Source organism: Ascidia mentula, chromosome 9 (genome assembly GCF_947561715.1).
Source record: "Ascidia mentula chromosome 9, kaAscMent1.1, whole genome shotgun sequence".
NCBI lineage: Eukaryota > Metazoa > Chordata > Ascidiacea > Phlebobranchia > Ascidiidae > Ascidia > Ascidia mentula.
In genome coordinates, this window is record NC_138574.1 from 6,171,873 (window position 1) to 6,198,539 (window position 26,667).

Sequence of the window (26,667 nt, forward strand, 5' to 3'; positions counted from 1 at the left end):
TGACTAAACCCAACTTTCTTTAGTGAACTGTGAATGTTGAACATCAAGTACTTTTAAGACTGACGACGAGACGAGAAAGGTAAAGGTTATTGTAACTGTCAGCCAAGCACAGAAACAGTGAGAAATCACCCGAGCAGATAAAGTCTGTAGTTCTTCTGTTCAGTGCGGTTCAAAAGCGGTTTAGCCGTTTTCGACGTTTGAAAATCTTGACAATGTTTTGCAGACAGAAATCCCGACAAGATCATACGAAACCAGTCAAACAGCGAGTTAAAAGAGACAAAAGACTTAGGTTTAAGTTTTGAAAGTTGCGCCACAATGGGAAGAAACAGACATTTTCAACTCTGAGGAAAAATACAAACCTATTATACAACGGTTGATAGCGTATTTAATTTGTACTATAGGATGGATATTGTGGAGCTGTTTGATTATGAAGGAGAAAAGGGATGTTCGGAGATAAACAACCTTTTAGCAGAAGCTCTACTTTTGTTTGACAATTTCGCCGAGGATGTTGAATTATTTCGGGAATACGAAGGTCACATTATCGCTCCTAACTTTTCAATACCTTCCATTGAATTCGCATTTACCGAGTGGGTTCCACGCAAAGGTGATGTCGTCGTAGCATCGTTTCCAAAAACAGGTATTTGAACATCGCTTTGTCCGATACTACGTGAAATGCAAAAACTACTTTTAATGCGACATGTACGACAGGCACAACCTGGACTTTGGAAATCATACGAAGACTTTTACACAAAAATGAAGAAGTCTTCCGTTTATTTAAACAGCTGCCAATGTCAATGCAGATTTTGGAAGCTGGCGATCGTAAGTAGGCTAGTGAAATAAACTGCTTTCGTAATATGCGTTTAACGAAACCTCATTTCCATGAAGCCCAGAAGTTCTACGTTTTGGACAAAATTTCACCGAAGTATCCGCGAATATTTTTTACTCATCTGAGCGCACCTTTGATCAATGTTGATTTGATGGAGAAAGTTGGTGTAAAGGTATATTGCTCAGTTTAAAAGTACAAACTCAAAAATAATTAGGTGTAAATTTCGTAACAGGTGTAGTCATTAAAACCTAGAGGGCATCAGTACGGTTTTTAACCCTCTGTGGTGCGAGATCTGTTTCTCTGTGGAGGCTGAATCTTTAGTGTTGGCTACTTAAATACTTCATAATATCAATGTTAATGTGGGTGCGACAACTGTTTCCAGGTGAATCTAAAGAGATCCCAAAAGAAAAAGGGTTAAGAATCAGTGCCATGGGGCAGGGGTCCCACGATCCGTAGTCGGTCTGTAGGTCTACAGGAAAAACCATACGCTTCATGCACGCGGTTACAAAATCAGATAGTTAACTTTATTCAGAAAGCATTATTCGTCATTATAGGTAACGGACAAAGCGTAATGGAGAGCTGTAACTTACGTTTGTTGTTTATTTATGGTGTTTTATCTGTCACATCTTGAAGTTCGGTCTGTATACTTATAGTCGCGATTCTGCACTTTTGCAGACTTTTAAAAAAAATTGCAGTCATTTGTTTTGTAGATAGTTTATGTTCTTCGAAATCCCAAGGATCAAATGGTTTCATGGTACTCATTTTATCAAAAACTTCCAAAGTACTCAAAAGAACCCTTGAAAACAATGATATTCAGTGGATGGGAAAAATTTTTTGACAATTATGTTCAAGGTATCATCATGGCATTACATACTGTAGTTTATCCTAATACATTTTGTCTATTAGCTTATTGACCTTTTTGCATGGTTGAAACTATTTTAACACGTTCTATGTAGGAAAATTTCCAACACACAGCAAACCTGGTGAATGGTACCCGGACCATATTCTTTCGTGGCTCAAGCACAGAAACAGGCCTTGCTTTAAATTTGTTTACTACGAGGATCTTCAACAGGTAAACGTGTGAAGTGATAACAACACAAAAGCCTAAACGTCTGTACGATACAGGACCTGTTTGCCGAAATCGAAGCTCTTGCTTCATTTCTGGATGTAAAAATTAGTGAAGGAGAGAGTAAAACTATAGCGGAAAAATGTTCATTAAAGTCTATGACGTCACAAACACGTGGGACGAAAGGAATGGCAAAAACTCATGCCATGATATTTCGTTCAGGTAAAAAAACGTCTTGCTTCTTTTCCTGAAGGGTAAAACCCAATTTTGCACATATTTTTAGGTAAAGTTGGTGGTTGGAGAAATTACTTTTCCGAAAAACAGACAGAGACTGTAGACGAAATTTTTGAAACAAAACTCAAAAACAGTAACATTAAATTCTTGGACACATTGTAACATTGATTGAATGTTTTTAGCACCTAGTTGCAAAGATATGAATGTTCATAAATTATTACCTTGTTTAGTCCTAAGCACGTTGATGTAAACAATGATCAAACAAATGTACGTGGATACTTACCTGCGGTTGATGAACAAATGCTGTAAATTATAATCATATATAGGGGCTATTCATGTTTTTCCTTTAAAATTTCACAAATGAATCCAATAAAAAGCGCAAAAGATTACTCCAAATATTATTAACGATGAGTTTTGCCTGTCGTAAGTAATGGAATATGGACTTCCCGTGTATTAATGAAGCAACAGGCCTTGGATTTATGTCAACACATTTTGATCAATCAAACGCTTGTTGCTTAGTGATTTGATGTTGCAGAGCAAAAGCAATGTCTAACGGAGTGCAACATTCTGTATGAATTAATAATCAAGTCTGTAGAGACTTTGCGTAGCCTATATGTTTTTAATGAAACTTTCATTCAACTACAAGGGTGTGAAAGTTGGTCGGCGAAGGTGAAGGAATTTCCAAAAACAAAATTCAATTTGTTTTGTCATCGGGTTTTATTTGAAAGCTTTCCTCAGTAAACGAAGAAACAAAGCGACCAAAACGGTTAAGTCTCGGCGGTTTGATCGAAGTTTACTTTCAAGTTCTGGATAGCGTATCTTATTACAAACAACAGTTGTAAAATAATTCCTGAACTCCATAGTTCTTTTGCATCGTTACACAACAAAACAATGGTATATACATATACAAAGTGAGCGGCGAAAAAATCTTAAAACTGAATTCGCCACATGTGATCTGAACAAGGTCTATTAAAACAAGATACAGCATGGTACAATACTTCATTACTAGCACAAAGTTGATGTCTCATAGACGACGCAAAATGAAAATTCAACAAAAACAGTGACAAATATAATCTCATTCGGCAACAATGTGATTTTCAATAACCTTAAAAGTCTATATTGCACGTTTATACAAAAGTTGGGCAGTGTGATTTACAGCATGTGTCTTGGTACAAGGTAAAATAAAACAACTCTTTGCACATGGGACAATACAGTGTGTTTTATGCAAAAAAATCCAGATATATGGATGTATGCACATTTGTGGTTGTTTTGGGTACTTTTAAAGCAATACAGGAGTGGATTAGAAAACAATTAAGTGGAAATGAAAATACCATGAAACCTAAGATATTATATATGTTCCTTCTACAGTTCTTCTTTTCGACTATTTCGTAAGTTGTCCAATTTTTCCTCGGTTGCTTGTTTTACAGAGTAGACACCTATCATAGCATCAATTACCGATACAAGGAGTTTTCGTTTATAAATGTTGTGATCAGATCTGTCTTTTCTCACAACCACTTCGTCCACAGACTTGGTCCCAACCTTTAAAACAAAATATCCGTGAACGTCTACAAAACATCGTGTATGCTTATGTCCTCCTACTATTCTTTGTGCCAAAGTGTAGTGCTCGGAACCATAATGAACAGATTTATTGTCAAACAATGTGCGTTTTCGATTTTTTCCTTGAACTGTCTCACACAGTATATATACAATTTTAAATTGGTAATTTTTTGCCAGAGTTGATTTGTTAGCATTTACTAACATTATGCTTTAGGGATTGTTACACATTAGAAGCATTTGCAAGTGTCAATTTTGCCTTTCGTTTCTTTTCTGTAACTAGGAACAGACAAGTTGTGACTATGATGCAACTAGCCTGACTTGGTGCCAGTGGAACGTGCAGAAATGCACGCAGACTATTCAGATTTAGAGGAAACATGTGGAATGAATCGGCGTCAATTTCCCGACGAGGAAGTGTTGCGCCGACGTTTCTTTAATCCAGTCAGCAAACTGACCATATGTTGCGTTTAACGTTCTTCACTACAATAACTACTTTTCCAGATACCGATATAAATAGACGGTAGTGATGAGTAAAGCAACAGGCACACTGATTTTCTTTTTAGGTTTTCAAAACACTGATTTTGGCTAACAATCCAAACTCAAGTTACCTTCTCCTTTGTTTCCTGTTTAAACAAAACAGACGAGAAGTCATCTTTTGTTGCAATTTCCTTGGATCCCCTATTAAAGAATATTACTTGTATCTCGAATAATAAGTGTATGAAATCCTTTTAATAAGCAGAAAATTACCCAAGTATCCTAAAAAGAAAATCCAAGTCCAAGGCCTTCATATACATACTGGTGGAGTACTTGGCGAAAAGTTTCTTAAATTCAACCTTATCCATTGGCGTTTCAGGTGAGGTCGTTAATAAGTTGTAACCCCTGCAAAATTATCTTTTAATGTCTTTAACAATTCAAATGAAATTAAAATCTTACTGGTGAAGGCAATCTTCTACAAATTTGATTTCCTCATGAAAAGGAAGAAAATTAATTTCGTCTTTGTCTCCCTCAAGAATATCAATGTCTTCCCACAAACCACCACCATGAAGTTTGGGGTTTTTGATGTACACATAACCCATTCTAAATGAACAAACATGTATCAGACATAATTATTAGTGGATAATACAGTACCAATATGAAAAAGTATATATTTATTCTCACTGGGATAAATTATTTTAACCGTATACAAACAAACCACTTACACACCTTGCAAATCTCCGAATGCTTACATTAGAAATACGATCAATTTCATTTTTGTTGAGGACACCATCCATGTTTAGATCAAGCAAGACAAATGCAGATTCAATGGGTTCATAAACGGTTCGAACATTTTCTTTAAATCTGGTGACAACCACAATTGTGACAATTTCGTGGTGCTAGTTTTTTAAACCACACAACTTACTGCGGAAATGTAATCAAATTTTTCTTTCCTTCTTTGATTACAATAAATTTTAGAAACTTTCTTGCCATTCTTCCATCACGGTAGTAATCATTCTCACGTGGGTTGAAATTTGGAGATTTTTCTGATTTCTCATCATTGATGGTTCTTTCTGATCTTTATATAATAAAACTTCTTAACAAAACATGCAGGAAAGATGATACAACATAAATTTACTTAGTAGGACCATGAGGATTGTCGGTTGCTCTGCAAAAATCTTTCCATGTTTCGATGTCCAAATTTTCAATATCCTCAATAGAAACAGTTTGATCATTATCTGTGTCAAATGCTTCAAAAAGATTTCTGTAAAAAATTAGTGGATTTTAGTAAATCAAAACCTTTTGGAAAGCCTATTTTTTCTCAATTTCATTCTATCTCCCATTGCAATATTATCAATAAATACATCATTACCTGATTACAGCAGCCATTAGATACACCTCCTCACCATATGCCATGTAAGCAATGTACATAAATTCTTTCTTATTTATGGTGTCTAATCCCATAGTTTGAATGGTAAGCACAGTATTTTTTTTCACATTTACAGGATTCTGATATCCCATATCAACAGTTTCTTGACCCTGTTGGTGGAATTTGCTTATTTATTACATAGAAGTAAAAAAAATATTATTAGAACACTACAGTAAAGCTGTTGCTGTAGTATGCACAACAAACAACTACAACCTTTTCTAAACCAACATAATTAAATAGCACGCCATACTTTGGGTCTGAACAGCTTGCTAAATTTGTTTTTTTTTACTTTGAAAGTTTGTTATTTATATTAGGCTGCTATTTTGTAAAAATTAACCTTTTCGTACACCCAGTATACATAAACATCAGAGAGGCTCATGTAACGATCCAAATCAACATTCTTGCAATCTTCATCACTGAAAGTATCACGTGGATAAAACAAATATGTTGCTGAAACTGATCGATTGTATGACCGAACCTAATAAAATATAAGAAAAAATAATGCTAAACTGTAAACACTGTTTTGAACACAATAAGCAAACTACCAATTACTATAAACTATATGAACTATATACAAAGAAATCCAGATGCTTGCCTGATGCAAATATTGAGGAGGGAGGTACAAACAATCACCACCATACAGTGTCACATATTCCCAGGGTATATCTGATAATTGAGGATTGGAAACCAAGTCGACATGATCAACACTTACATGCGAGAATCCAGATCCCTTATTAATAACATAAAACATGTATGATTCATAATTTTTTTAGGTATTTACAAAATGGGCATCTTTCCACAGCATAAATAAGAATCTAGCATGTAGCACCTGTCCCTTGGCCCCCCAAACCATATCCAGTTTGGGCTTATGGTCCGGATGAATAAGTATCCAATCCTTTCGGCCCGATACAACACAATGAATAATGTTATCAGCATCATAATGCAGCACTGATCTGAAAATAAAAACCCACTTCATTAGCTATGTCTAGAAACAATTACAGTAAATCTTTCATTTCAACATTTTTGCTTAAGTAGTTACCTTGTCCCATGAGTTCCAATCCATAAATTTAATTCCTGCAAGTTTTCTCTGAATGTACCACACTTAAGGGGTTTTGGCACCTAAGTTTTTATTTCTGGTTTTACAATGGGTGCATATTATGGCATACCAAAAGTAATTATGTACCTTGAGGTCCTTGCGCATTGCATTTGGCAAAATGGTGACAACATACCAGTTATGCAATTTGTATTGTTCCAAAAATGCTTTGATGGTCATTCGTTTAGGTTCACTTTTTCTACAAGCACAATTTTGGTAAAAAACATTTTTTTGGGGGGTTTATTTTTAAATATACCTGTCTTCAAATTTCTTTTCCACAAGCACTTCTTGATCACCAAATTCCTTTGTCATATATTTATCACTACCCCATTTTTCAACAGCTGGAGAGCCATTTAACATTCCTCGATAAACAGCTGGTCTGAAACAAATATGACAAAATATGTTAGCAAAGAATAAAACATGTTTTATATATCACTTCACTTTTTCGCACCTGTACACCTTAACCTGAGTATCCCACAACTTTCTAGGAGTTGGTTCATCAAAATATTCAGGAATTTGTGCTATGGGAGGAGATTGCATTCCAAGCTCTTTTAAATGCCCAGTCAATTGAGGAGATACACCATCCACAACTTCGATGGGCTTGGGAAATTTTATATGAAATGATGGATCTTGCAGTACAAGGTCTGAGTGACTTGGAATGTCTCCCAAGACACACTTTGACAATAGAACACAACAATAAAATATTACTGCAACTTTCATCTTGTTTATCAGAGCAATAAAGCTGCAAACAACAACACATGGAAAACAAATTTACCTCATTAAAAGGAACAAAATTCCCAGAAAAGAAAAACTGTACCATACAGGTATATCTCACCAACTCGCTGCTTTTTGATGCCGACAGGGGCTGCTTACACGTTACACCACTTGTCAATTTGGAGACTGTTAATAATTGTACATATCATGATGATAAATCCTCCGCGCACAATTGTATTTTTTGTGCAAAAAAACAAACTAATATGTTACAAAATACATTGGATGGTCCACAACTCTACGCAATCAATGCCGAAATAATATCGTTCGAGCAAATTACAAACTTTTCCAAGATTCAAATAGGCCAAAGTAAACAATTTAATAGTTTATTCAATTTATACATTTGATCTTTGTACGCTCCACGGGGTAATGCACAACAACATACACAATCCCATTATCCCACACCGCTCCAAACGAATACCAAGTTACGCACGCGTATGGTACGATATGCAAGATGTAACAAACGTGGAAATAATAGCACAGGGAAGAGAGTTTGTCGCCCCTTTTTCTCTCTCTCTCGTTTTTTTTTAACAACGCTGACAAACGATCACAAATTTTAATTGTATCTACGTAAGTATTTTTTCCGTATCTTTCTGCTCAATCTCTGTTCTACAATATTTAACAGAAACATTAGTCACAATGACGAAAATTTGTGTAAATTATTGTGGGGACTATAATGCTGGAAAAAGACAACAGTGCACTTTTTAAAAAAAAAATTGGCACGCTCCATCTTTTGAGTTGTACGTATCCCCTGTAGCGTTTATGTTATTTTTTTGCACTACGTCTTTTTATTAATTTTTATTAATCAATAAAAACAGTTGTTGAAAACATGCTTTATTGGTAATATTCATGATCTTAGGTCCCTTTAATATAACCGCGTCATCTCTAATCTGCCGCATTAATTATCACTCAGATTCAATTAAGGAAACTACAAAAGCTTCGCTACAATTACAAGCTAGGATTAGGTGTACAATGGATTTGAAAACTTTGCACAGTGTTGTGTAGTGTGAATTTGATGATAACGAATTTGATTTGGAGGCGAACAGCGATATCATTTCTGAAAAAATGTGATATCACCAATCCGAATTTAATGAAAAAAATAGCACGTTTAGATGAGCAAAGTAGCCTAACTTCCTTGATGTTACCACAGTTTTGTTTTCTACATGCAAAAAGAGAAAATAGCCTACAAATGTGCGCCACTAATCGGAAAATTAAATACAAATCTTAGAATTAAGCGCGATACGGCAACCCTGTGTAGGCTATATATAGGCTACTATACTGACCCATATATCAATGATTTTGGCGCCATATGCTGTAAGTTCCCGCCAAACAACTTCAAACCGCCTGTGTGGTGGAACTAAAGCAGTTAAATAAAAAAATCCTGTTTTCAAGATAACGCAGAAGTAATACCACGCTTTCGCATAGCATCAAGGCGGGATCGCCCCACTGCGCAGGCCCTTTATATTTGACCACAATATACCCCGTGAAACCACTGAGCTCCTGTAGCTCAGTTGGTAGAGCGTTGGGCCTGGTTAGCCCAGGGTCGTGAGTTCAAACCTCACCGGGAGCTTGATTTTTCAGATCTCGCTCCGACTTGTCGGGAAAAGTGGCTGATCCAGCTTGGCTGCAATGCCTTGGCTGCGAAGCCTGTGAACCTTATGATCATAATATTAGAGCTGTGATCGCCAAATATAAAGGGCCTGCGCAGTGGGGCGATCCCGCCTTGATGCTATGCGAAAGCGTGGTATTACTTCTGCGTTGTCTGATTACGGTGGTGGAGATCCTCTACGTTGTGAAGGTCGCCTGACAAGTTGTGCGCTTGCGCACCAGTGTACCTTGACCACAATATACCCCGTGAAACCACTGAGCTCCTGTAGCTCAGTTGGTAGAGCGTTGGGCCTGGTTAGCCCAGGGTCGTGAGTTCAAACCTCACCGGGAGCTTGATTTTTCAGATCTCGCTCCGACTTGTCGGGAAAAGTGGCTGATCCAGCTTGGCTGCAATGCCTTGGCTGCGAAGCCTGTGAACCTGTTTTCAAGATCCTCTGCAATAAATGCACCTGCGGTAGCCTATAGGACCTAGATGGGCATTAAAAAAGAAAAATCTGTTTTCAAGGCCCTCTGCTGTAATGCATCTAGCGACTGCTATTCCGTTTCCCAATGACCGTTGATGGGTCTTGTGACTTATATAGGGACCTAGCTTTTTGGCACTTTTTCAGCAAACTAAATTTGATGCCATTGCATAGAGAAGAATTGGAACTTACAAAATTATGCAAACGAGTGGGTAGTTGAACGATTCATTTTTCTGCCAATTCCATTTTTTTTTGTTTTTTTTCACCACACCGGGATTTGACCCCTGGATGTCCTGGGCACGAAACCGATCAGGCTTTATTCTTGGTATACGGGTCGGGCGCTTGGTTAATGCTGCCAATCACCCGCCCTTTTTTGTTTTTTTTTTGTCAAAATATTGACTAACCAGAGGGACAAATGCCCCCTAGGGGTGGCTAAACCATTTTTCTAGTGACTAATTTTGATCAAAATTTGTTGATTTGGGATGGAATTTTCATAAAATCACGAATGATCGGCCACTTAAACGATTCATTTTTCCACAAATACAACTTGAATTTTATTGTTGACTTATATGCATCACTGGTTTGCTTTGTGACGTAAAATTTCTATTGTGACAAAGGCGGGCATTTCCCAGCCCCAAAACTTATTTTCATAGAAATACCAATATGCGTCCTATAGAGTTTCCTGGAAGATCTTGTGACCGCAACGACGTAGCTTGTACCAATAAGCAAAATTTAAAAACAGATATAGCTAAAAATGCTCCATTAGCGGCATTAGCTCCATTAGCGGCATTAGCTACATTAGCGCCATTGTGCATTTTAGAAATACCGTAATTGTAATGCAAACTCTGTGACGTAAACTGTTTGGATTAACAAGACTTAAAAGTATAAACATATTTTGATTGATAAGAACGACTAAGAATGTTATATTAGGCCTACCAAAGAAAATAGCAGGAAACCGGGTTTGTTGACCCGAGGCATACATTTGCCTTTAAACAGACAATAAACTCCAAAGTGAAGTTCACTTAGGAACTCTATGCCTAACCTAGTAAAGCGCCACTTACTATACGACCATGGTTGCATGACAACTATGAGGGGGGCATTAACTGCCATGGGGGATGAGATAGACAATTAGCAACTGATTTTGGTGCCATTGTGTAGAAGATGGTTCTTGCATCATACCACAATACATAGTATTCTTCAACGATTAATTTTTTGCAAAATCCAATTGCATTGTTTTTCTTTTATCCAAAATAATGTCAACATGGTTAGGTCAAATTTCCCCATGGGGGAAAAAGCACCTGTTTAGCAACCAATTTTAACAAGCATGCATAGACGAGGGATAGAAATTTCATAAAACCACAACTGACAGCAACGGCACATGTGTATGCGCTCACGCAACCGTTAAATTAACTCCCATACATCAATGATTGCTTTGTCACGTCATAGTTACAATGTGAGAGGATTTTATATAAAGAGGGCATTTTCCCAAGGCGAAACTTATTTTAATAGAAATAAAGATATGTTATGCGCCCTGAAAAAAGACAAAAAAACAAAGGGACATGCTTTTCCCCTTTCTAATTTAGGTTAACCCATAACCCTACTGGTGGTGTCTATCTAGTATATCTTCGTTATGTGTTAAGTATGTTATTTTCAAATACACCACTGAGCTGAATAAACTACATAGTTGTTTTGGCTCTTCGCTGCATAAAAAAAATCATTTTTTTTTGACCAACCAACTTAATGTCTTAAGTGAAGTTTGCATTTCATTCAACACAAGGATAGGTGTTGGAAACGCCACACAGTAACACCATTATGATTAGGTTATTTGAAGGAGCTGCTGTTGCCGAAACATATGCTTTAGCAAGACCAAAAACGCCGCCTAGGGTGGCCCAAACATCAATGGCTTACCTTGCTGCAAGGAACAAACCATCTGCCAATGGGAAATATGAATTAATGGTGGATGTGGGTTGTGGTGGTGGACAATCGACAGAAATTTTTGCCAAGCACTTCAACAATATATTAGGTATTGATCCAAGTGCAGCACAAGTTAACATGGCAAGAACTCAAAACAAGCATAAAAACATTGCTTATCAAGAAGGTTCTGGTGAAAACATTCCAGTTGCAACGGAAACCGTTGACCTTATAACCTGTGGACAGTCTGCTCATTGGTTGAACTTGACAGCATTTTTTGAAGAATGTCGTAGAGCTCTTAAACCTAATGGTTGTTTGGTAATTCATGGTTATGGCATACCCAAGCTTTCACTTCAATACCCCCACAGATTCCAAAATACAGAAGAGACTGTCAATCAACTTCTGCTTGGCTTCCACAATACATGTACTTTTCATCCAAGAAGAAGGCATGTAATCAATCAATACAGGGAAATTTTTGATAGCATTTACAGTTCACATAAATCTCGCAACGACTCAGTCAAAATTGAAACAAAAAGTACCCTACAAGAATTTGTTGCTTACCTGTCAACATGGTCTGGCTACAGATCATACATGGAAGAAATAAAAAAACAATTTTCTCAACAATATCAAAACCAATCAGTAGTTGATTCTTTGACTAAAGAATGTGACATTCTCACTAAATTCTTGAAAACCCTTCAAAGAGAATGGAATGTAGAAACAGTTGCATTGAAAGATGTTATGTTGAAAGTTACATTTGATATGTTTATCCTAACCTCTGAGAGGCCCATAAAAACATAAGACATTCATTGCGTGTTTGTATTTGTTATGTGTATAAAATAGATTTTGTCTAAATATGCAATTTACTTTTGTTTTGCTTGAGGTATTCTGTAAACACGGATAGTTATATTTTTTAACATATTTCTTGACAATTTAGGTTAAGGCTTGCTGCTGTATTTTTTAGAAATTTTGTGCATTTTCTCTGTCCCTGTTTTTTGGTAATTTTTGTTTACTATAACTTGCTGTGTCACTCCCATTTCTGTGTTTAAAGAAATGTACAAATCAAGTACGCAACCTTTCCAAAGACTCAGGTGTCCACAGAATTAAAGATGTCGTAAAATAGAGTCCATGAATACAAAAAGTTTGGAAACCACTGGTGTAAGAAAATGCAAATGTGCTTATTGATACAAAAAAGTGCATCTTTTCAATACATGCACTCATTGAATACGTGTTTTAATCTATGTTAGTTACAGATATCATTGAAGAAAATCTTTGAAGGATTTATTCTGGGGAAATTAAACATAAGTTGAAAACTAAACTGGGAATGAAAATATTAATAAAAACGCTGCGATAACTAAGAAGTGAGAACAACTTAAATGACAAGACGCCGGCAAAAACTTAAAAAGGTTTAAGGGCAAGAGTCACGTTTCAAACAAAGCACCGGTGGATTATGGCATTCAAGCACCACTCGTTAGAATACGTTTTTTTGGTTGCGCACGCGGCCAAAAAAGTATAGTATATTGTTGAGCACAAGCGACTCATGGAAGTTGTACGAAGATGCAAGAATGAATTATTTATTGACGTGCATGTCAAAACCGCGAGGGCCGAAGTGCTTGCATGCCAGGCATATGGCAAATGTGGCTATCGGAAAGAGCACGAATGGTTGTACGACGACTTGACAAATGAAGAATTTTCGTTTGAAACGAATGTTGTTGTGGGTCGGAATGTTAAGTTCAATAAGCGGACTTATCGGAACAGTAATGGTGTCAGTTGAACTTACTAAGTTGCAAATCAATGCAATGAATATCAAAACATTTTTAGGTGAGATCAGTTATTGTATATCGCATGAATTTGTGCCGACAATTTCGGTCGTAAACTTAGTTCTGACCTTAAGGGATCGGTATTCTATCAGCAAGTTTTACAACAATGTGGATTGTTTTCACCTACTCGGCAGTAACATCCCGTCAATTTTCAATTGGACCAATGGCAATTTGCAGCAATTGTTTGTATGCAATGATTGGTATGTTTTATTGTGTGTAGACAAAAAAAAAACAGCAAAACCATTTCAAACAAAATTTTCAACAGGCATCTCTTTGATAATTGTTGCTCAAGTTCTGCCAGTGGGGACGATGTTTACCATTCCATTTAAACCATTGACAAAAGATTTGGCACAGTTTGAAGACAGCATCGAACAAACATCATCAAACATTAATCGCAAGGACAACGTTTCAGGTGAGAAGAACTTTTTTACTTACGACACGATTATATTGTGAAGTTTTTTTCTGTTGATTTTGTTGCCAGAGAATTACATTGCTGGAAAGCTGATATGGAACCGGGTAATTGTGTTTGGGTGCATTCTAGTTTCTGTTGGGTCGATAAGCGCCCTGGCTTCACTCATCATATTTTGTCGGTATGTTTTTATCACGATGATAGGTTGTAGGAGTCTGGGATATCCTGAAACTTAGTTTTACGTACTGTTTTGCAAGTGTTTATAGAAATACAGTAGAACTCGGTTGATCCGGATGCGGCTTATACGGAAATTTGTCTAATTCATACGAAACTGGAAGCAGAAATTATTTGTAATCTCTTTCTTAATCTTTGAATAAAGTGTTTAATCCTGATCTTCGCCTATTACGGAGAAAAGTTGCTTCTTTGACATCTTGTAATCCGTATTTGGGTGAAATTTACCGTTTTAACTTCAATTTATAATGTAGGCTATGTTAACAGACATGCACGTCCAATGATAACTTATAAGTTTTGTGAGTGCAAACATATGGTTTTGTTAGTTATACGAATAGTCTACCAACTGTTTTTTTTAAGTTGCATGTAAATTTTAACAAAAGGTTGTATTCGAAACATCAAACCGAAGAAGAGAAAGAATTAGCCAGAAGAAAACTTTCTACTGTTGTTTTGGATACATGGAAGCAGAAGCATAGGTCTGCGTAAGTCAGCCAAATATTAGGTCCTAACTTTATATTCATTTGCTCAGGTTTTAGTTGATACGGAAAAAAACTACGTAGGTAATCCAGGTGCAACGCACTTTGTTACAACAACAAAAAACAGTTCCGTCGATGTTGATTTTTTCTGAAGTGGTCTTAAAATTGCAAACTAGAAATGTTATACGTTAACTTCCTTATTTTACGTTTTAGTCGGGTATCAGTATATGATTATACAGCCTGGGACAACAGAACAAAAGATTTGTTTGGATCAAAAAACAATCGCTCCTCACACAATAATGATGCTGACAACAAACTCCACGAGGAATCGCACAGATCTGACAAAAAATCTGCTCTGGCAGCACTTTCACCCCTTGAAACCGCCACTTCGTTTTTAAAGGTGGGCTAACAGTATGAACGATCAACAGAATTATATCTGTGTTTACTGTTTATAGTGTATTTGTACTTCTACAGACAGCAGTAAAACTACCAACTTCGAAATCCCCAGGGAAAGAGCGCAATGCCAATTCTGCCAGTGTACCGTCAACATTTTACAAAAATGCTTTTAGTTAAGTTAAGATAAACGCGAAATTATGTACATTTGAATGGTCGTCGAACATAATGCTAAAAGTGTACATACAAAATAATATCATGGGCATGGAAAATTTCAGTAGGTCCCGAACGCACCTAAAACTGGTAGCTTTGGTTTTGTACATTGGTTCGGGGTTGGATCATTCGATTGCCGAAAAAACACGAATATTATAAATGTGTTTATTAACTTTGTTTTGGCGCACCACTAATGATGATGAAATGGTAGTCAAGAACCAGGGCCATATGTGTCCTTACAGGCACATTTGATCGATTTGGACAAATCGGACAACGCACTTCTCAAGGGGTTCCGTACCTCACCATAACGACTAAAAAAGGTCGAATCGAATGAATAGTCTTTTCTGGGGTTAAATATAGGCCCCGAGGTCTTTTTTTCTAATCGGACCCCACATTCTCTGGGACCGGCTATGGTGGACCCCTTCAGGTTTTTCGAAAAATCTACTTGCAATGGTGTCGAAGGACGTTACAACGTTTTTGTTTGACGTATAACAAGACTATATTTTGATGCTGTAAATAAACACGTTTCCTGGCCTTTTGGGAAATGTTCATACATTATTTTTTTTTAAATGAAGATTTATCATTCACATAACGCGCGTACCCAGGCTTTCTAAGCGTGCAAAGCGACTTATTCTTCGAACAAAATAAAGTATATGGGCTCCTGTTGGCACCTGTTGAGTTGCTGTTAACCACAATTTTCATTTAAATAAAAATATCCACAAATAAAATTTAATAAAACACACAAAACGGACAGGGTTGCAAGATGGTCAAAACACGGCCAAAACTTTTATCTTACGGCCACACCAAGTCACGCTTTTCTCAAGTTTTCTGTATGAAACCATCATGTAGCTGAAAATTGACTGAATGAGGATGTGTTGTTACATCACAAGGAAAACAATCACTACAAACAATGATTCTAAGTGCTGTCACGTGACAAAACATCATCGGGACAGACGATGTACAATTATAAATTGTTACTGAGACTGACGTATAGTTATCATACCCAGTTATGTTCAGCATCATGGGAATGTATTGCGTCGTCGTATTTTGGCTTTTGTATACAACACCGGGTCAGTCAGAGTAAGTGCATTATTTTTGTTTTAAGGATATGAGCAAATAATTATCTTTCTTTTTTCGACTGGTGCCAATGGTGGAAGCATGTGTAACGAACACAGTTAATATTAATATGAAAAGTGCAATGTCACCATTGTTTATATTCGTTAATGGTTTCCCACGTACAAAAGGACAACACAAAGTGTGCAAAAGTAATTACAAACGACCGCCCTGACTCTTAATCAATAACCTCGTCTCTAAACTGTTGTAACTTGTTGGTCCGCCCTGACATGCCTTGCGGGCGCCTTTGACCAGTGCCACTATATAATGAATTGCATTTGCCTGTGTTAAAAAGTTGGTGGAGGACGTGGAAGGTCCACCCATTCTGTGGTGATTCCACACGATTCCATTACTTGTGGTTTCATTTGGACTGCTGCCGTATGTTTCAGCCATCTTAATAAAAGATTTTTATTCTGAAATGGTGTCAGAGATCTATACGGGGTTTTCTAAATATAGAACTCGCAACTACACATGTGTCATTCCAATACATTAAGTAATTTTCTAATATTTTTGTTGGGAAGGTAAAATTTGAATTTTGAATATTATCTTCAGAATTACGATCACGAAAAATGAAAATGTTGCAATTGCCCACGACTTAAATAGTGAAGACAAGCAAAATATACTAGATGCACACAACCGAATACGACAAAACGTCACACCACCAGCATCTGACATGAACGAACTTGTTTGGGATGACAATCTTCAGAACATTGCAACAAGCTATTCACGAACTTGCCCCACTGTTTCAGCTGATGTACAAATAGCCTATGTATTGTAATTTATCGGAGTCACTGATGTGTTTTTTTCTTTCAGAACCATGATGACACAGAGTATTTCTATCTTGGTGAAAACATATATTTGAGTTCCAACATAGAATTAAACTCAACTTATTTGCACACCGTAGTAAACAAATGGAGTGATGAAGAAAAACACTTTGACAAAACCACTGCCACTTGCCCCCCCAAAATGTGTCTACATTATAACCAAGTAAGAATATCATTAAAGTAGGGCTAGTCCAAAACGTGCCAGACATGTGATATGTTATCGCATGCCGCAGGTTATTTGGGCTTTCACGAGTCGTATCGGTTGCGGGATGACAACGTGTAATCAAGTGGAAATTGAAGGAAAAACGCATAATCTTCCCACTGTGGTTGTGTGCAACTACCATCCTGGTGGAAATTATTACAGTAAAGTATTTTATCCACATTAAAAATGTTAGTTGATCCAAACATTTTTACAGAATTGCCCTATCGGTTAGGGGAACCTTGTGAATTATGCCCCAGTGGATCTGTCTGCTCTAACTCGATGTGCAAACAAAGTAATGTGGATTGTAATAGTAAACCATTATAGTGTTTTATATTTACAGAATGTTGTAAACTATCATTTTGTGATTACAGGGTCTTCATCGTCTCAGTTCTACGTTTCCACTTTTATATTTCCGTCTGTTTTGCTGCAATTTTTGGCATCTTTCTAATGTTGTGTGTAGTGACCTTCTTTCCAAATCGGTAAAATAAAGGTAACTTTAACGTGCTTTACAAACGTATTGACGCAGCCGTACGACACATTTTAAATCCTATTATGTATTAAGGTAAACAACTAAAGTAATTTCCACAGGAATCCCTAAATTTTGACATTCGTACTCAAAGCGCATTGCCAATAACAAGTAACACAAGTACGGAAGTGATATTTCAATGCGAAGCATTGCATATCTACCAAACTAGGCATAACACATGCATAGAGAACATAGAAAACAATCGGAAGTTTTTTGCCCAAAACAGTACTGTAACATCACAGTGTGCTACACAGAAATAGGTAACGTACGAAACAAAATATCTTTTAAGGAAAGATCCTGCATTATTTTTAACACAGCCCTGGAATCCTATTGTCATTTATCAATGCCCCGACAATACGTAATTTTAATCGCTGGTGGCATTGTTGCTATAAAACGGCATTGTCATTAAAGAACGGCGAATGCACGTATGAAGCTCATGGACACAGTGTACCACAAAGGGGGTCACGTTTTCGAAATTGTTTTCGCTGATTGCCTAAAACTACACTGCACTTCATATCACCGCATGGTGAATAAGGCAGTTATTGGTATACTTCATAAAGCCTTCTCCGATGTGTTACGTAAAAGACGGAGTCCGCGCAGTTGCCGAACGCGTTCTCCCAGGAACTACAGGAGAGGAGAGTTTGGGTCTGATATCAAGAGACTTTAGAGAATTGACCATTGTATCGCCACAATGGTCTGTTTTCGTGTCTTGCTTGACCGCTGACGCCGCACGGCTACTACAAATCAGAATACAAACATATTTAAAAAAAAATCTGTGTATCATTTAAATAAAAATGACTCACCTAAGTACAGGAGTAGTTGAATGGTTGTATGGAGACAAACCAACTAACGTTGTTTTCACAACTGCAGGAAGAAGTCGGGAATCAGTTCTGTCAGCAAATACAGCGTTTAGTTGGGAAAACACAATTGCCCGTTCAGACAGACGTAAAATTGGCATACTTCAGTTTGGTGCATATAATTCAAAAATCTTGGTAACCTGGGGGATGTGTAGGTTTTGTGTTGGTTGAGGTTTGCGGCGTTCCAGATATGTTCCAATGGAATACTTGCAGGATCCATGTCAGCATAGGAAAGGTGCAAACCTCTTCGGCAGAATGATTCGAGGAGACTATGAGCTAAACATAAACCACCAACAAATATTTTACAATACAAAAAAATGAAAAGTAATAAAATCTGTAAAAAATAAAACATCCACAAAAGAGGACGTAGCTGGAAACCAACCTCTAGTTTTTTGGTGCTTGTATTTCACTTCCCAGGCATGAAGAAGTACGTTATAATAACGCGGCTGTTCGAAATATTGTAGGTACTTTCTGCACAAACAAGGCCTTAATTAATAATATATGTAGCGGGCCAAAGTGAAATGCCAGTGGTTCAACAACAAAGCGTCAAAGGAGAATTCGCAAAAATAAACAAAACAGTTTCATATTTGCATTTGTTTCCTGCAAGTTAGATATACACTTTTCGAAATACCATTTATCGAAACTTAACTTCGAAACATCAGCTACAAATAGACAACAACAGTAAGATGGAACCAAACAGTATTTTTATCTTTGTACAAAAGAAAGACACAAAATTGACTGACTTGTTAGTGGAGGGAAAAATTCGATGAAACCTTCCACTTCGGGCTGCTTCGTCATCACTCTCTACCAACATTCTTATGTCGTTGACAGTTAATGTGTCCAGCATGAATGAGATAAGCTCTTGCTGCAACAGTAATTAAGTATTAGAAACATGATTCATTTGGGGGCCTCTGACGACAATGTTTAAGCTTTTGCTTGGCCATACTGATTCCACCTTGTTTTAACCGTTTGGTGGTCAAGATCGTCTACAATAGTCACACCAAGCTGCACTGGTGAGATCTAATAGGTCGAAACAGTGGCCATCTGCCTGAAGTTCACATAATTATTTAGTTGGCTTAGATACATATGATAGGTGTTTTCACTTGCGCACGTGCGTTGGGAAAGTAAAAGTAAATATTCGAATAGGAAGATAACATCCCATTATGCAATAAGAGCGCATAAAAAATGTACAATTATCAGGGTTACAAAGAAGCAAACTTAAGCAAAAGTCCACCTCATCTGCATGCTTGTAATGTTGTGCGAAGTAGGTATGCTTTGCTCTACTGTCTGGTGAAATCTCTTGACTTTGCTTGCGTTTGTCCTGACTGAAACTTGTAGCAGCGGACACAGCCGAAGATGGACTGACAAAAAAATATGGAAAAATTTAACATGTGACTTGAAGTTATTGTTTAAAAGACTTGCTGATGTTTATAGATTGTTAATTAATTAATTAATATAGGTTGAGGGTGCTTGTCAGCAGACCATTACTTGTTTCCATTGTTTGGAGTGGGAGCATTCGCCTGAATTTGCTTTTTGTCGGGTATTAGAAATCCAGCCAAGTTGAACATATCCTTCACCATGGGGCCTTTGATTTCCACGTCTAGGGTTGAATTCGAATGAAGACTGCACAAAGTTTCCACATACGGTCACGTGTTTAAGCAAAACACTCAAGTTCGCCTAGAAGTGCTGTTTGAGTGAAAAGCGCGACAAACTATGTCGAGATGTATGTTTGGAAAAATGTACGCCATACATACCAGCCAATCATCACACGATTTCATAAGTTACTACACATTCTGTCTCCTTTTCGTTGTACGCACTATTTTGTAAAAGTTTTTACGCACTTTAGGCGTCACTTGCGATTGTGAAATGGATGTTGTTGAATTAAAAAGTACCAACCTTGGAGAAATATTTACTTCCAAAACCCACGGTCGTAATCGGTCGTCCAACATAATATCGAAGCCAAACAATTCATGGCAACAATACCGACGTCGACAGTTTGATTTTATCAAACTGTTTGTGAACTGGTCCACACTAAATTAAACAGGGTTTAAAATTGCTAACAACAATTAATCTGCTATGTTTGCATACCTGATTATAGTTTTAATAACAATTTCTTTCATTTGTTCCCAAATCTTGTCAGGGTTAATTCCTTGGTCTCGCAGATATCCCCATAAAGCCTTTAGACTCCTAAACAAGTGTTACAGAAACAAATTTGAAAACAGCTGGGGTCCATTCTTAAGTAAAAATCACATAATTAATCTGCAAAAGTAGTTCCATAAAAAACAATGGCTCGAAATTTTGAAACATTAGAAATACCAATATTTTTAAAGAATAAACCAAATATAAAATAATGAGTAGTACTTTGTTTGATTTAATTAATAAGTAACAGTGATAAAAATTAGCAGTGGGGAAGAGAAATTACATCAACACCATATGCATACTGGCACTACCTACCATTTGTGACCCTGACAAATGCTGGCATCATCATTTTGCTTAAAGTCACCAGACTTTTTGTTGATGCTGTAGTTAGTGAGATGCATGTAACGGTTGCTTAAATGTTTCATTGAGGAAGAATACCTGCAAAATATAAAATATATGTTGTACATAAATCACACAGCGTTTTTCTTAGTTGTCTTACTTGCATGTTGCAAATCGTACCAATCCATCATCAAAGAGGTAGATACGCAGTGGGTCAAATGAAGTAACATGTACGTACAATCGTAAATCAAACTTGCTTCCATTGATGAGGTATGGGCGTGACAAATATCTAACACAATGCAATTTAAATGATGAAAGAGGCCAGTAAAGCTTTTTAGTTCAATGAAGTCTAAATAAACATACTTCACTTTAATGAACTAACGAACTTGATATATTAAGATATAGGACATACTTCTGAACAAGAATAGGTTTCTTAGTGGGAACTTGATTCCATTTGTGAATAACTTTGATGCCAATACCACGAGCAGATGCAGGCTAAAGTCAAAATGTAAAACATAGCCAATGGGCCTTTATTTTTACCAAACTACATGGTACTTACTGGTTTAATAATGTATTTTTGTTTAGTTCCACTTTCCTCCCATGCATTTTTAAGAAGCTTTTTGTCCCAAGGCAATACATATGACTGTGGAACAAATCCAAACTCCTTTTTACCAAACCTTGTCTAAAAGCAAAGGTCTGAAGTAATATATTCCTAATAGTACAATAGCAGGTTTAAAACGGACCACCCAACCAACCTGCATACGGGATATGTTTCTCCACAATCTATCCTTTCTTCCCAATTGAAAAGATCCAGGAAAATGATTAATCTACATTATAAATAATTTAAACTTATGGCAAAAGTTTTTTTTTCACTTTTTTAGTTGTTATGTCACAATTTAAGGGATTTTGACCATAATGCCTAAACTTCTTGCATGGGATATTTTACGTTTTTGTCAGCGTTAATAGGGTGAGGTATATCATTTCAAGCACCCTATGAATATTGGTATAATTTAACAGTTAATTTTAGATAAAATTAGCAGATGCAAAATTAAATGTTTATGCCATGACAGGAACAATGTTTTTTAATAACCAATATGCTTTAGAGCACTATTAATAGATTTACGCATAATTCTGAAAATAAAGAGACTGGCCCATGCTGTTCAAAATATTTAAATGACGCGTGGTTGGTCTTGCTTCAGGATTATATGGAGACCTGACTGTAGTCACAGATTTGTAGATAAGGCACAGATTATAGATAAGGGATTATGTATCATGTTAAATAAATAAAACATGTCATTGTTTTCATCAGTATGTGCCAGTCTCTTTATTCTCACAATAGGCTTGATCGAATTATTTAGCAAAACATTTGTGTCTTGCAATTGCTTTCTTTTCAAAAATGTGGCCTGCAACATGCTTTTATTTTAAATGGTTTTTAAGGGACAACAATAAGAAAAATCTTAAAAAGAAACTTACTTTTTGGTATTCTCTGAGAGATCTAAATCCATTTGATTTCATGTGTTTGCCAAAATACCCAAGCCAATCATGGTTCTCTAAAATTTGTGCAAACACTTATTGCCTAAATACAGACTTTCAAACTTTGTTACTTTCCAACCATTTCTATAATAACACCCCCATAATTTTGAAACAGTAAACAACAAATATTTGCTAACAATTTGCATTGTATTCAAATCAACAATCTTACTTTTAGAAGCTTTAAATCCTGATCTCATGACAGTATGTCGAACAACAATAGGTGTTATACTGCTAACCTTCCATTTCAGTAATTTTCTAATCTCAGTTGGTAGAGGTTCAACTAAAAGTTTTTTTCAGAAAAGAAGTCACACAATTTATAATATTCCTTTTCACAAAAAATAGTTTAAAAATATTTTGCATTACTTCATTGACTTTTAAGAATAGAAGGATCTAAAACTGATTTATAACTTGGCACCTATGCTGATATTAAAGCTTGAATTAACTCTTACTACACAACACCTACTTTGTTCATGTTTAGTTGCAAAGTTAATGACAGGTGGACAATTGCTGAACAAACTTCTTATAACAGAAGGTTTGATATCACCACTATCCACAGAAGAATCGGTAGGTTTCACAACAATATGTGAAACACTTGTTGAAACAGAATATTCTGAACCTAATAACAATTGATATTAGGTCCACATTTTATATACACAGAACCACACACCACAACCTCCTTCTGAGGCAGCATCCACATCTTCACCACATCCATCATCTTCGTCAAGTGATGCTACCACTTGGTCATTATAATCTGAATTATCATCATCAGGACAGTACTCTCCTGTGCCAATATCACTGTCATTGTCTTGGCAACAGCTCATACCATCAACCTACCGCAAACAATGTTACAAAAATCATGACTGTGTTTTATAACTTGAGATTTTTCAATTTTTCACTTACAAGTTCATCTATAAATTCAGTGTCACAGTTTTCTTCACCATCAATTTCAGAATCATTTTCTTCATAATCAAATTCATTTGCAACTTCTTCAACAGGAGAGCTCTCAGAGATATTGTCTTCTCCATCTCCTGGCTGTCTTGTGCTGAAGATATTAACAACACAACAGGTTTAAAATACATTTATCCAATAAGTACAGTACATGTCAGTAGAAACATTAAGTTACATAAAGGTCTACACCAGTAGTTCCCAAACATTTCCATGTACGACACATTTTACTGACATACAATAACATATTAATTGTAACAAAATTCCAAGTTTTTATTTATTGAGTAATTGAAATTGAAGTAACCTTGGAAATTTTACTATGCAAACATTTTTAGAAGGTAGTGTCTCTTTACCCAGGAGTGTCACAAATAATTGTGCAGAACCCTGAAAATCCTAAAGCAATGCACAGTTAGGCAACCACTGATCTGCACACATAGAAAAACAACTAAGCACACAGAAATGTACAAATATTTATGAACTATAAAAGCTTACATAAATCTTGACATGTTTGATTTCTCCAAATCTCCATCAGTTGGTTCTAGATTTTCATTATCTGCTCCATCACCGCATGACCTGCCAACAAATGATTTTTATTGTAAACAACATTATTATCCAAAGCATGGTTTAGAGCACCGTCCAGATTTTGACAGCAAGGTTCCATTCCCACTGTCATTGCTACTTTTTCGTGAGGTGAGTAAACCACTTTCCTCCAACATTACTGGACTGAGCAAAGACATCTCTTTTCTTCCAAGGGGATTCGGTAGTTTCGCTTTCTTTACTGAGTTTATAGGAAGTCTTGGCACTGTTGGGCTACTGGTAAATATTTCTGTTGTTTCATTTCCATTGCTGGATTTAACTGCTGAATTTTTTTTCTTGCTTTTGGCACTGCCAGCAAGTCTAAATCTCCTGTTTGAAAAGTTTTTTTGAAGAGGTGATCTTGTTGGGGAATTTGTATCAGAACTTGCTTCATAGGCTAATGTTCGTCCCTTGAAGTGCTTTGCTGAATGAGCCCGCAGCTTATCATGTCCATCATGCTGATGGCGATATGAGTTTAGTGTTTTAGGACTATTATGAACTGTAAATGAATCATCTAAAACTATTCTGGACTTTTGGTTAGGTATGCTGCTCACATGTCGGGATGAGTAAATATTCTGAGCTGCACCAGAGCTGTTCGAAAAATATCTAGGGGAACCTCCATTGTATGCAAGACTTGGTTTCAATTTATTTTTTAAATTTCTTGGTTGTAGTTTGGATAAAGAGCCATTTTGTAACACTTTGACATTCTTAGATGTAAAAGTTCCTCTGTCTGTTGTTACTAATGGTTTAGACCTTGGTTTTTGATTAGTTATTTCCATCTCTTTTAAACTATGTGCAGGTGGATTTAGACCAACAGCTAAACTTTGAAAGCCATCCTTGTTTTTAGGATTGGGGCCATTGACATTTGGGCAACTTTTACTTTCTGGTAAAGTATCAGGAAGTGGAAAATGCCTTGGAGAACATTCCTGTAAGCCCATTTTCTTCGGGCCATCTGTCACAAGTCCAGGACTGGACGAAGCATGTCTTAAAGGCATGGTTGACCGTTGAATGTATGAATTTGTGGTGTTGGTGGAAGTGCTTACACCCGGTGCCACATGCCTAGAGCTACCTGGTCGTGATGTAGGACTCGTAGGCAATAGGCTATGAGACCATGTCTGATAACTTAATGACTTTGATACTGAGCTGGTGTAAAGTGCACTTGCAGAGTAAGGGAATGCCTGTTTTGGTGCTACATCACCTCCAAAATGTACAGAAGTGCTTGTGATAGGCATAGAGCTTGCAGCAACCTCTGTAGGCCTGTTTTTACTCATTTCTACTATATCAACAACATCAAATTTTGAACATCCAGGTGCAACTGTACTTAAAGGATATTGCTGGATGGTAGCACTGGCAGCAAGCAGATTTTTAAATGGATTAAACTGTAAAGAATTGTTTGGACCTACAACAAGTTCTGTAGTGTTTGGTGCAGAAACTTGGTTTGAAATAAAGGCACGGTTTGTTGAAACTTCACCAATTGTCCCATAGGCAGGTGAAGAATCCTTTAATGATCTGAAAGTAATTTCAGTTTCAACCATTTCTTTTTATGAAAGGTAAATATGACTGAACACAAATACAAACCAAATTTTTCTAATTTTTAACATAAACATGCAAGACCCACTAACCTGGATGTCACACGGTAACTTGTTTTTCTAATGTCAGCCTTTAATTCTATTGGTGGAGGCCCAACAGATGTACGGTACTTCAAAACTGGTCTATCAAGGAAATCCAAATAGTTGGATTTATTCACAATCTGTGCTTCAGAGAGTTCCTTTAACTTTTTCTCCAAACTGAGTTTGCCTACCATCGCATTTTTCTCTGCAACTGACTTTTGCTGCTGAATGATTTCTTGCGGCTTGAGCATTGTGACCAAACATTTTTTACATAAAACAAATATTTTCCTTTTTACCCAGCATACCCAAACAAACTAATCTGAAAAAAAGCATCTTAATAATCCACACCATTTTTCTCAGAAGTTGTTTTAACTTAACTAAAAGCAATATAGTTTGTTGTATGTATGATCCACAGGCAATAGTTTGCTCACCCCTAGTAAGATACAAATAAATGATAACCTTGATTACAACATATTCTTTTATATAACTTTATGATCTGCATCTGTTAATTGTGTATCTTTTATCATCAACTTGTTTAAGTCATGTACCCACATAAATTGCAGGTCATTGCGAAACAACAAAACTCGAACAATCACCTATAAATGCTAACCAATTTATACATAAAACCTCTGAGTGCATTGAATTACGCCTAGACATCCTGTCTCAATGCAAACCTGGGTCTCTTTTTCCCTTGAGGTGAGGTCAGATGTAATACGATACTCACACGGTCAGATATTTGTTATAAAAGGACAGTGTTTGATAACATACTGTCTGGGATATTTGATCTGTTTATATCGTGCGCATGACAGGGATCATATAAATGATACATGTACACTGTTTCCATAGCCATATTTAGTTAATCAACAAGTGCTTGTTACCCGCCACGGGTCAAATACCCCCACATATTTAAACATCAACAAAACAAAAAGATAATAACACAGACGAAACCTGAAACGTTTCTTTCCGATTTTGTGAAGGATTCAGCGGCCGGCGTTCACACACAATGGAGAGCATTTTTTTTACGTCGCCTATGCCTC

General features: G+C 36.6%; 6 protein-coding genes across 7 annotated transcripts; 4 read left to right on the plus strand and 2 right to left on the minus strand.

Annotated features, from left to right (window-relative positions):
- Positions 1 to 402: 402 nt before the first annotated feature.
- On the plus strand, positions 403 to 2,288 carry LOC145914221 (sulfotransferase 6B1-like). Its single transcript, XM_083002014.1, has 7 exons — positions 403 to 637; positions 709 to 819; positions 886 to 998; positions 1,537 to 1,678; positions 1,783 to 1,898; positions 1,952 to 2,114; positions 2,176 to 2,288. The coding sequence occupies exons 1-7, from the start codon at positions 403 to 405 to the stop codon at positions 2,286 to 2,288; spliced, it is 993 nt and encodes a 330-aa protein (XP_082858140.1).
- A 542-nt stretch (positions 2,289 to 2,830) lies between these two features.
- LOC145913497 (uncharacterized) lies at positions 2,831 to 7,452 on the minus strand. Its single transcript, XM_083001180.1, has 15 exons — positions 7,128 to 7,452; positions 6,933 to 7,055; positions 6,767 to 6,875; positions 6,623 to 6,702; positions 6,413 to 6,536; positions 6,179 to 6,313; positions 5,921 to 6,061; positions 5,527 to 5,693; positions 5,293 to 5,418; positions 5,080 to 5,232; positions 4,884 to 5,018; positions 4,614 to 4,757; positions 4,428 to 4,559; positions 4,289 to 4,358; positions 2,831 to 3,665 (listed from the first exon to the last, which is right to left on the minus strand). Exons 1-15 carry the CDS (start codon positions 7,394 to 7,396, stop codon positions 3,489 to 3,491), a joined length of 2,085 nt encoding a protein of 694 aa, XP_082857306.1. The 5' UTR covers positions 7,397 to 7,452; the 3' UTR covers positions 2,831 to 3,488.
- A 2,805-nt stretch (positions 7,453 to 10,257) lies between these two features.
- On the plus strand, positions 10,258 to 12,573 carry LOC145913577 (putative methyltransferase DDB_G0268948). The gene has a single exon (XM_083001295.1). It carries the CDS (start codon positions 11,329 to 11,331, stop codon positions 12,223 to 12,225), a length of 897 nt encoding a protein of 298 aa, XP_082857421.1. The 5' UTR covers positions 10,258 to 11,328; the 3' UTR covers positions 12,226 to 12,573.
- A 510-nt stretch (positions 12,574 to 13,083) lies between these two features.
- On the plus strand, positions 13,084 to 14,933 carry LOC145914251 (uncharacterized). The gene is made up of 7 exons (XM_083002054.1): positions 13,084 to 13,245; positions 13,319 to 13,444; positions 13,510 to 13,656; positions 13,726 to 13,834; positions 14,268 to 14,366; positions 14,574 to 14,760; positions 14,835 to 14,933. The coding sequence occupies exons 1-7, from the start codon at positions 13,107 to 13,109 to the stop codon at positions 14,931 to 14,933; spliced, it is 906 nt and encodes a 301-aa protein (XP_082858180.1). The 5' UTR covers positions 13,084 to 13,106.
- A 1,054-nt stretch (positions 14,934 to 15,987) lies between these two features.
- On the plus strand, positions 15,988 to 17,553 carry LOC145914453 (peptidase inhibitor 16-like). Its single transcript, XM_083002284.1, has 6 exons — positions 15,988 to 16,046; positions 16,632 to 16,833; positions 16,893 to 17,066; positions 17,137 to 17,266; positions 17,320 to 17,397; positions 17,477 to 17,553. Exons 1-6 carry the CDS (start codon positions 15,988 to 15,990, stop codon positions 17,551 to 17,553), a joined length of 720 nt encoding a protein of 239 aa, XP_082858410.1.
- Positions 17,554 to 17,691: 138 nt separating this feature from the next.
- LOC145913095 (tubulin monoglutamylase TTLL4-like) lies at positions 17,692 to 25,943 on the minus strand. 2 transcript variants are annotated; one of them, XM_083000628.1, is made up of 22 exons: positions 25,643 to 25,943; positions 24,078 to 25,529; positions 23,937 to 24,017; positions 23,400 to 23,541; positions 23,173 to 23,329; positions 22,963 to 23,115; positions 22,669 to 22,779; positions 22,440 to 22,516; positions 21,722 to 21,793; positions 21,526 to 21,648; positions 21,379 to 21,461; positions 21,127 to 21,255; positions 20,943 to 21,065; positions 20,577 to 20,675; positions 20,385 to 20,519; positions 19,977 to 20,111; positions 19,723 to 19,849; positions 19,232 to 19,353; positions 18,871 to 18,959; positions 18,629 to 18,764; positions 18,435 to 18,521; positions 17,692 to 18,368 (listed from the first exon to the last, which is right to left on the minus strand). In XM_083000628.1, exons 1-22 carry the CDS (start codon positions 25,879 to 25,881, stop codon positions 18,206 to 18,208), a joined length of 4,035 nt encoding a protein of 1,344 aa, XP_082856754.1. In that variant the 5' UTR covers positions 25,882 to 25,943; the 3' UTR covers positions 17,692 to 18,205. The 2 variants fall into 2 exon arrangements, with proteins under 2 accessions (XP_082856754.1, XP_082856755.1); XM_083000629.1 differs by having other exon boundaries at positions 25,424 to 25,529; positions 25,643 to 25,775.
- Between the last annotated feature and the right edge of the window lie 724 nt (positions 25,944 to 26,667).

Bases quoted from the DNA above. Each gene is read 5' to 3' on its own strand.
- LOC145914251 (XM_083002054.1), top strand. From the start codon at position 13,107: ATGAAGAATTTTCGTTTGAAACGAATGTTGTTGTGGGTCGGAATGTTA. The intron at 13,835-14,267 runs GTATGTTTTTAT...TTTTAACAAAAG, and splicing joins TCACTCATCATATTTTGTCG to GTTGTATTCGAAACATCAAA. The intron at 14,761-14,834 runs GTGGGCTAACAG...GTACTTCTACAG, and splicing joins CCGCCACTTCGTTTTTAAAG to ACAGCAGTAAAACTACCAAC.
- LOC145913497 (XM_083001180.1), bottom strand. From the start codon at position 7,396: ATGAAAGTTGCAGTAATATTTTATTGTTGTGTTCTATTGTCAAAGTGT. The intron at 7,056-7,127 runs GTGCGAAAAAGT...TATTTGTTTCAG, and splicing joins ACTCAGGTTAAGGTGTACAG to ACCAGCTGTTTATCGAGGAA. The intron at 4,560-4,613 runs GTAAGATTTTAA...ATAATTTTGCAG, and splicing joins GTAGAAGATTGCCTTCACCA to GGGTTACAACTTATTAACGA.
- LOC145913577 (XM_083001295.1), top strand. From the start codon at position 11,329: ATGATTAGGTTATTTGAAGGAGCTGCTGTTGCCGAAACATATGCTTTA.
- LOC145913095 (XM_083000628.1), bottom strand. From the start codon at position 25,881: ATGCTCAAGCCGCAAGAAATCATTCAGCAGCAAAAGTCAGTTGCAGAG. The intron at 24,018-24,077 runs GTGCTCTAAACC...ATTTGTTGGCAG, and splicing joins TTGCTGTCAAAATCTGGACG to GTCATGCGGTGATGGAGCAG. The intron at 21,256-21,378 runs GTATGTCCTATA...GCATTGTGTTAG, and splicing joins AAACCTATTCTTGTTCAGAA to ATATTTGTCACGCCCATACC.
- LOC145914221 (XM_083002014.1), top strand. From the start codon at position 403: ATGGATATTGTGGAGCTGTTTGATTATGAAGGAGAAAAGGGATGTTCG. The intron at 638-708 runs GTATTTGAACAT...CATGTACGACAG, and splicing joins AGCATCGTTTCCAAAAACAG to GCACAACCTGGACTTTGGAA. The intron at 1,899-1,951 runs GTAAACGTGTGA...TGTACGATACAG, and splicing joins ACTACGAGGATCTTCAACAG to GACCTGTTTGCCGAAATCGA.
- LOC145914453 (XM_083002284.1), top strand. From the start codon at position 15,988: ATGGGAATGTATTGCGTCGTCGTATTTTGGCTTTTGTATACAACACCG. The intron at 16,047-16,631 runs GTAAGTGCATTA...TATTATCTTCAG, and splicing joins ACAACACCGGGTCAGTCAGA to AATTACGATCACGAAAAATG. The intron at 17,067-17,136 runs GTAAGAATATCA...CGCATGCCGCAG, and splicing joins TGTGTCTACATTATAACCAA to GTTATTTGGGCTTTCACGAG.